Genomic DNA, 9,152 nt, shown 5'->3' on the forward strand with positions numbered 1-9,152 from the left:
CATCTCTTTCGTAGAGATGATGCTCCTTTGTTTCTCCAGGCATTTGTCCAAACTAGTCATAGCAAAAGCTGAAAGTTCACGAAATTTCGAGAAAAAAACACTTGTCTAAAATAAGGAGTATCACCTCACTGGTAAATGTCTTAAAAAATTCCCCATTTTTCACACGAAAAATCGTATTCACAAGGCAAATCTCTCTTCAGGTCAAATGTACAAATCACCACTAACGTGAATCAACACAATTTTCAATGAATATTCAATAATATCACTCAAAAAAAAAAAGCGAAGAAACATTGTTAGTACTTCACCACAGCTAAATAAGACTGAAGCAAACACAAAGTTCTGTCATATTTCTCGTAAGATATATTGTATAGTCCTGTTTGTTATATTATGTAACCTGGGCATCAATCAATAAATTATTATTATTATTATTATTATTAAGCAATTGCTAACACTGAATTTTCAACAAAGCAATTTTAACTCAAATCATATTCAAAATTTAACGTATTTAGAGTTATAATCTTCCAAAAAAGAACAAATATTTAGATAGAATTCATTATTCATCAAATATTGGGATAAAAATCCATCATTTTAATCAATTTATTTTTAGTGTCCAATTTTATCCTCAAAGTGTCCAAAATAAGAATCTGGACAAAATGATGAGCCCTTCCCCTACGTCTCTTTTTTTCATTTCACCTCTTTTTATATGAAATGTGTAAGTGAGAGTGCAAAAGAGAATGCTCTTCAGTAGGTTAGACAAAGATACCAATAAATTTATATATAATAAGACATTTTAATACACTTTATTTTCAATAAATTATTGTGAATAAACGAATTAAGATAGAAAATTCAAACTAAAAAGATATGAAAGAATATTAAATGTACTCACTTTTAGGCATAGTAGTTGGCATATAAAATGTTCTATCTAAGTGGGAGAATTATTAGAAGACGGAAAAAACACAGAAAAATGCACAATTTTGGGTGTACTTTTTCAAAGTCTTTAAAAAAATACGCTTTATTTTCATCGTAGGTTCTTGATATGTTCACAAGAGTTATAGAGGATTAAATTACGCGTCATTTTAGCCTTATGTGACTACCACCGGATAAATAGGACCGGAGATATAAATTTTTGAATTTTAGAAATCCGCAAAAAACTAAAAGTGCATATATTAAAAAATCCAGACGTGACCCGGACAAACGGATTTCATATTTGACATATCTAAATGACCCTCTAACAAGTTTTGGCACTTTCGTCAGAAACACCCACAAAAACCTAAAGTTTGTCGCACAGTGATATTTATCTGGAATACAATAATAATAATAATAATAATAATAATAAAAATAATAATAATAATGTACATGATGTACATAATGTACATGATACACTATACAGAGGTGTGCAAAAACCATTGAAACCGAATTAACGTCAAAATAAGTTTGTTATAGTAGCGTTTTGACCTTTGAGGTAGATGTTTCATTTGACGTTTATTCGGTTTCAACGGTTCTTGCACGCCTCTGCACTATAGGGTAACTGTACCAAATTTCGCCCAGCTTGCAATTTCGGCCACTTCTCTTGTTCTTCGATAATGAATGAATGATTTTCGAGTAGACAAAGACGATAAACTATCAGCAAAGTTCCAAGTTACTCTACATTAAAAATTCTATAATTTTAATCAATTTATTTATACTGTCCAACTTTATCCTCAAAGTGTCCAAAATTACAAACTGTTTGTTCTCCTTTACTAATGTGCAATATTTTGGACAAATTTAGGGAGCCTCTTCAATCCGGCTGCCCTGCAGTACCCAGAGCAATTGTATCTGGATCAGCGAATCCAGAGTATGTTCCGTAGTGTTGGGCATCATCCTCATGCTCATCCCCATCCCCTCTATTCACCCCTGGCCTCCCCCTATGCGCCCCATCTGTACGGTATGCTACCGACAGGTGCCGCCCTGGGCCTAGGAGTGCCGGGATTCCATGAGCGTATGAAGCAGGAAGAGGAGCATCGGGCTCGATTGGCACGGCAGGAGGAAGAGCGTGAGCGTGAGATGCAGCAGAGGGAGAAGGAGAGGGAATTGCGGGAGCAGAGGGAGAGGGAGCAGAGGGAGAAGGAGGCAAGGGAAAAGGAACAGAGAGAGCGTGAACAGAGGGAGAAGGAACAGAGAGAGAAGGAGGCGAGGGAAAGGGAGATGCGTGAGAAGGAGAGAGAAGCTGCTAGGGAAAGAGAAAGGTTGCATACAGCAGCAGCTTCTCATCACTATCCACCTCAGATGTACACTCATCCCTCCATGAGGAATATGCCGCACAATTTACTTGGGCAATTGTTGCCACCGGGTCCATCGGGTTTGGCATCGTTGACAATGGGCTTAAGGCCACCGCCACAATCCTCCTTGCACTCCATATCTCAGTTATCGCCCTATCATACGTCATCGCAACGTCAGAGTCCCCATGCAGCAATGAGTCTCAATCTTGGCATGGGACTACCACCGATGCCTCCACATTCTGTTCATTCATCTTTGAATCTGTCTCATCATCTTCCCCTGGGACATCCATCAGCTGTTCCTGTCACTCATCCCAGTCTCCATCCTTCGGCAGCTGCTCTTGGGGTTGTTCCCACGAGTCTTGCTCTGGCTGCCCATCCGAGTTTGCTGGCGCATCAGGCGGCCAGTGGGAGTTTGAATTTGAGTAGTACGGGATCACCGGGAGGAGCGCTGAATTTGGGCAGCGCAAGTCAGCACAGTGTGAATTTGACGGTGGATCGGGAGCAGCAACAGAGAGAGAGATCTGCTGGAGTTTATGGGGGATACTCCATGCCAGTGTCGACTTCGAGTGGACCAATGCCAAGGAGTTCATCGGCTATTCCAGTTGCTGCTGTGACGTCAGCTCAGCAGACAGTTGGGCACTATCCAACGCCGGCTAGGCCATCATCTCAGCCACAAAGTGTTAGTAATAATAGTGTCATGACATCGAGCAGTCTCACGATACCAAAAAGTCCACAAATGGCACCAGTTACGACGCCCAATAATTGCACCGCCACCAGCGCCCCTGGTGGCATAATGGGCAAGCAAACACCGGTGACGGATGGTCCACCGGGTGGAAATGGTGATAGTGGACAGACGACACCAACAGCTCAACCGGTTGGTGGGAATCCGGTGGAAAATGGTGCCAATTCGTCGTCTGACGAAATGAGTGGGAAGGAAGGGGAAAATGGAAGTGGAGGGGGAAGTGACAAGGAAGCAACTTGTACGAGCAATGGAGCCGAAAAGGTCGAATCGCAGTCGGCCAATCAGATAAACGCAGCAGATGCAGCAGCAGCAGCAGCAGCAGCTGCAGCGGCTGCAGCCGCGAACAACGGTGAGACAGGAAGTGTTAGTAGAGTGCCAACACCACCAGCCGATGGGGTGGTGGTGGCTAAAATAAGTGGGGGAACTGACAATGGTAGCAATAGTCTTGAGATAGCAGATAAGGCACAGGCACAGCAAACAGGTAAGGATGATACCATTTCAATTCACCCAAAGTCACCCTCAATCCCATCCAAGGCATCCCCATTGGCGACACTGGAAAATACCAATAAAATCCCTCTGATCAAAACACCTGATTCCCCCTCAACTGCCACTCCAATTCCCACTGACAGTGATATCAGTAGCAGCAAAAAAGCCGCCAATGTCCAGAGAGAAACAAATGCCATTTGATGGGGGTGACTTTGGCAATGACTAAATATGGCTACTATGTTTTTTTATTCAAAATTATCTTTTCCCATACAGTAGACTCTCTTTCTCAATCGGGAATATGCGGCAAAATGTCATCCGGTTTATCGATAGAATTGAGCGTCAAAGCCTTTGTAAATTCCACAAAAAGCGCTCAATTATAAAGAATCACGATAAAATAGGAAGAACTAGGGGAAAGTGCCCATGCATGATACCATTGGAAGCTTCGTAATGACTAAATTTTTCCGAAGTTTCTCAATAAACGTGACTCCGCAGTATATTTTAAAAACTGGCCACTTTTCCATAGTTTTTAAAATATGGTTGCGATGAGTCACATATTTATTGTGAATCATAGAAAATTTTGTCATTACGAAGCTTCCAATGGTATCAAGCATGGGCACTTTCCCCTACAGCGAATTTGAGCAAATTACCTTCATAATTAAACGTGAAAATTGTCAACAAAATTTGTCGCCCGATTGAAAAAGAGCCGATTGAGTGAGAGTCTACTGTATATAAATATATAAATATTTTATATATAAAGAAGAAAATATTTCTCATATTATGAGAAAATGTATAAAACAAAAAAAAATGATATACAGCTTCATTGGTGATTTAAATAATTTGTTCTCCATATATATTTTTTTCTAACTATAAATTCTTTATTTATTTAACACGAGAAAACTTTAAAAAAAATGTACCAAAATAATTTTACAATAGGTTGTTTTGCAAGTAAATATTTTTTTTTTACACAAGAAAATACATAATGCAGACACAAGAAAACACAAAAAAAGATGCAAGGAGATTGTTATAAAGATTTTTCGATGAATATTTTTAGTCTTTATTGTTCTGTTTTCAATTTGTTATGGCTACTCCCGGCTCGTTTTAAGTAGAGAGATCAAAATTGTGGTTTATCCTTTGCAAACCTGTAAATAGCATCTGGTAACCCTAATCCAGGGGCCCATCAAGCCTAATAAAAAGTGAAGCTATTTTTCACTTTTCCTTGTAAAAATTTTGCAGCTATTGCACCGTGTCTAAAACAAATTTGCTCGTAGTTCTTGTATTATTTCGGCGAACATTATGAAAAATGTATTTTTAGATAGCTTTTAATGCACGATTTCGAAATATATCAGACTTTATAAGTCAATTCTCTTTATGTCCTCTACACATTGGGAGCAATTTTTGTCAAAAATTGCTTTTTTGAAGGAAATTCCCTGCAGCGTTGTAGGGGGAAACGTCAAATTTCTGTCAAAAACGCAATTTTTGACGAAAATTGCTCCCAATGTGTAGACGCCTTTAGGAGAAAACTTGCCAATAGTCTTCAGTGTCTCTATGCAAAAACGTATGGAAAACTGAAATGTCAAGAGGCCCCTGCCCTAATCAGTAATTTGCCCTTTGATGGTCATTTTCTCTATGCGATCATTTTTAGTGTAAGTTTTTCTCTGTTTCTCTGAGTTTTTCTCTGCAAAACTCAGTTAACAATTTGGGATTTTTGGTTACCTAATCAAAATGTACTTGTCTATCTTCTAGGGTAAATGTCCTAATTCAAAACCATTTCCAGAGGCTTTAACTTTGACACAAGATTCAACGCATTAAGCTCATATTTTTTTCTAAAGAGAATTACATAAATTTGCTCATTGACTCTTCTGGAATGTTACTGTTTAGTGAAAATTCTTTAAATATACAACTTAAATACAAAAAAAAAACACAAAAGTGCAAAATGCTTCTATTGGAAATAAATTAATCTAAATGGAGACAAGGGAAATTTTCTAATTGGAGACAAACAGTGTATAAGTTAAACCGCGACGAAAGGTTTCCAAAACTTTATTGAGTACTTTCCCATCTAAAACAATACGAACATCTCTCCAAAAAAAATCATATTTCCGGGGTTTCCTATTGAAGCATTTGCAGACACTTCTGAGGAACTCTTTTTGTTCACGAAATAGGTAATTATTTCATTTGAAAACTTTACGTACCGTTAACAATGAAAATTATCACTTAATTTAACTGAAATTAGTAAGAAATATGACATAAATGTTAAACAAAACGAATAAACAACAGTCACTTTATTGTGTTTTTCATTGGAAAGCATGGTCGATCGATGAAAAATTCGACGGTGAAAAGGTACACTTTTAATTTTTCTGAGAAATTAACAAATTAAAGTTTGTGAATTTAAATGGATTTTCGCTTTATTTGGAGCAAAATTAACTAAATAATGAAACTGAGGTATAGAACATTTATGAATATAGTAACTTAGTACTGTATTTGTCATAAAAACAGTGACGTTTCCATTTGGAGCAGCGAAAAATCTCCAATTGGAGCAGGTTTTGAATTAGCTTATTTTACCCTATTAATCGTATCGAGAAGATACTTTATTCCTATTACAATGTAATCTTAAAAAACGTGCTCGTGTTGGAAGAATCTTCTGATCATAGATCGGCCAGGAACGCATTCTTCGCAGGGTGGATCCTTCTTCCATGTTCTCTGAGTTTTTGAAAAGAGTTTTCGAAAATATTTTTTTCTATACATTCAGATCTTTGTACCGGGCGGAACTCGAACTTATAACACTGTGAGTCAAGCCGGGGATCTATGCGCCCACGAGTCAGAGGTCTTGGCTATTGCGCCACTGAGATCCTCGGCAACTCATTCTGAGCCATATGCGAGAGATAGTTTAAAGATTTAATTTATTTTAAAGTTGTCTAAAAGAAAAATTAATATTTTTTTTAAGTCGTCTTCATTATGGTTTGAAATTTAGAATTTTTGATCGCGTTCTAGCAGTTTTCGCTTTTCAACAGATGGCGCTGTTTGATAGTTTTTCTTGATAATCTTTATCCGAATTCCTATGAAGGTCCGATTGTAATTGTATGTGATTCTTTTAACTTTTTATTCTATATATATTTTTTATAACCCTGTTTTTTTATTTAATAATGATTTATAAATATGATGAAAAAAATCTTTAGAACAATCTCCGTGTGAAAGTAGTTTTAAGCACAAACAAGTAATTCTAGTGAATTTATCTTTCTTCTTCTGAAAATAATTCTGACTTAAGAATATTCACCAACACATAATATTCTATAGGAAAAAAACAATTAACGTTCTTATATTCTTCACAAAGAAAGTGAAAAGATACTTATTTTTGTTTTTTTTTTACATAAGTAATTGTTTTGCAAAAGAATAGGAAAGATTTTTATTTGAAAATAATTTAATTGTGACGATGAACAAATATATAGAAATGAATATGTTTCTTTTTTTTTCTTATTTATCGAGACTGACTATTCTCAAAACCTTTTTCTCCTGATAATTATGTTTATTGTTTTATTTCTTTTGATCGAACGAGAGAGAGTGAGAGAGTATGAAAAAATAAATGAATAAAAAGAGTTAAAAAAAATAACGAATAAATAGGTATTTTTGCTGGACAAGAAAAATAATCAATTTCTTTTTATTGTATAGATATTAGTGGATGCTAATGGAGTAAAAAAAAAGAGAAAGAAAGAAATATTTTTGTAGTGAGAAAAGGAGCATGGGAGGGAGAATTGGAAAAATTGAAAGAAAATAATCTGCTAGATTTTTAATGGAATATTTTCTCATTCTCTCCCCTCATCTTCTTGTAATATTTTTTTTTTAAATTTAGATTTACACTTTATGTAGTTAAGATGATGATTGTAAGAGAAATGAATATCTGTTTAATTTGTAAATATTCTTTTTTTATCTATCTAAAAAAAAATATAGTATAAAATGATTATTTTAATTCTATGTGCATATAAAAACAAAGAGATAAAAAATAGAAGAAAAAATGATGTATAGAGAGAGAAAAATGGAAACAAAGAGAGAAAAAAAACAATTAATAATTGCACAAAATTGGACTTTTGTTGTTTTATTTCCTTTCTTTCCAAAAACAAAAATCTATTTTTACTTGTGATGTTTTTATATGGATATTGATTGATTGATGACTGTTGCGAATATTTTTTTTTGCATCTTGTGTATCTCAACCTAATTTCAACTATTTGCTCTGTTCTCTTCTTTCTCCTTCTCTTTGTAGGTGGAGCCCTTTAAAAAAAAAAGCTCTCAAAAAAAAAAGAAAACAAACCGAAATATTTCTGTTTTGTCACATTGCAGAGAGATTTCCAGTCAGTGATCAACTATCGAAGCAGCCAGATGGCAATTGTGGTCAGGTACCATATAGTCGACCAAGTCATCTGCCACCCTTTGACACATCGACACGCCATTAACCGTTTATTTAAATTAATTGAAAAATGCAAAAATAAAAAAAAAACAGAATAAATGCTACGGAGAAGACTGAGGAAAGTTAGAATTTGCATAAGATCAAGGGGCATTTCACTCTGGAACAAAACACTTTTGCTGAAATTTTTGCTCTATTCGCAAAATATTCGTTATATAATTTGCAAAATATTTTGAAAATAATCTGAATATTTCCAAGATATTCAAAATACTTTTAAAATATTTAAATTATTTTAGATATTTGCGAAATATTCGCGATATAATGACAAAATATTTACAATATTCGCAAAATATTCACAATGCTTGGGAAAAAATAGAAAATATTCGTGATATTTGCAGAATATTTGGAAAATAATCTAAATATTTCCAAAATATTCACAGTATTTTCAAGGTATTTGGAAAGTACTATAAATATTTCCAAAATATTCACAATATTTACAGAATATTTGGAAAATAATCTGAGTATTACCAACATTTTTGTAAAATTTTTAAAATATTCGAAATGTTTGCAAAATATTTGAATTATTTCAGACATTTGTGCAATATTCGTGATATTAAGAATATTTTTAGGATATTTGCAGAATATTTGGAAAATAATCTGAATAGATATTTCCAGAATATTCACAGTATTTTTCAAAACTGTTTTTTTTTTCTTTAAAATATTTGAGTTGTTTTAGATGTACAAAAAATATTCGTGATACAGTGGGTCCTCGATAGAGTCAATCTCCAATAGAGTCAACAGCTATTTTTTTACTCTACAGACTCCGATAGAGTAAACTTGGACCCAAATTGACTCCGATAGAGTCAACTTTTCTTTTATTATTTTACTAATAATATCATATGATTTTATTTTTTTTCGAAATTTAAACCAGTGTTTTTGTGTATCAATGTACCGTTTTTAACACAAAAAAACATTCATGTTAGTATGGTAATATTATGATAAAATTCGTATATTAACCATGTGATCATTTTCCAACAAAATTATTTTCTTTGCGTCATTTGAAGCGTTTTAAGCGATCGAAATCGAAAGTTCTTTTTTCTTAAGAATTTTTGATCGCAATGTAAGGAATTTTGAGCCATCAGTAATTTGGAAGTGAATAATATTATGAACTCGAATTACAAAAAGAAAAACGTACAGGATGCTAGATTTTTTTAGTATAACGTAGTGAAGAAACTTTTCTAAATTTATTCAAACTTTAAAGAACTTTCTTGTT

The 9,152-nt window shown here is 34.4% G+C and overlaps 1 protein-coding gene across 7 annotated transcripts in view; it reads left to right on the plus strand.

Annotated features, from left to right (window-relative positions):
* Window positions 1-8,007, plus strand: part of LOC129802985 (uncharacterized) — a 101,357-nt gene extending 93,350 nt beyond the window's left edge. For 2 of the 7 annotated variants that reach the window (XM_055849256.1, XM_055849257.1), the window contains exons 12-13: window positions 1,769-3,481; window positions 7,816-8,007. In XM_055849256.1, the coding sequence (XP_055705231.1) occupies window positions 1,769-3,481; window positions 7,816-7,928 (1,826 nt within the window). In that variant the 3' untranslated portion in view covers window positions 7,929-8,007. Of the gene's footprint in view, window positions 1-1,768; window positions 4,187-4,455; window positions 5,429-6,748; window positions 7,563-7,738 lie in introns of those variants that run through there. The other 5 variants (XM_055849253.1, XM_055849255.1, XM_055849259.1 and 2 more) reach the window with 4 other exon arrangements.
* The last annotated feature ends 1,145 nt before the right edge of the window (window positions 8,008-9,152 follow it).

This window comes from Phlebotomus papatasi, chromosome 2 (assembly GCF_024763615.1).
Source record: "Phlebotomus papatasi isolate M1 chromosome 2, Ppap_2.1, whole genome shotgun sequence".
NCBI classification, from domain to species: domain Eukaryota; kingdom Metazoa; phylum Arthropoda; class Insecta; order Diptera; family Psychodidae; genus Phlebotomus; species Phlebotomus papatasi.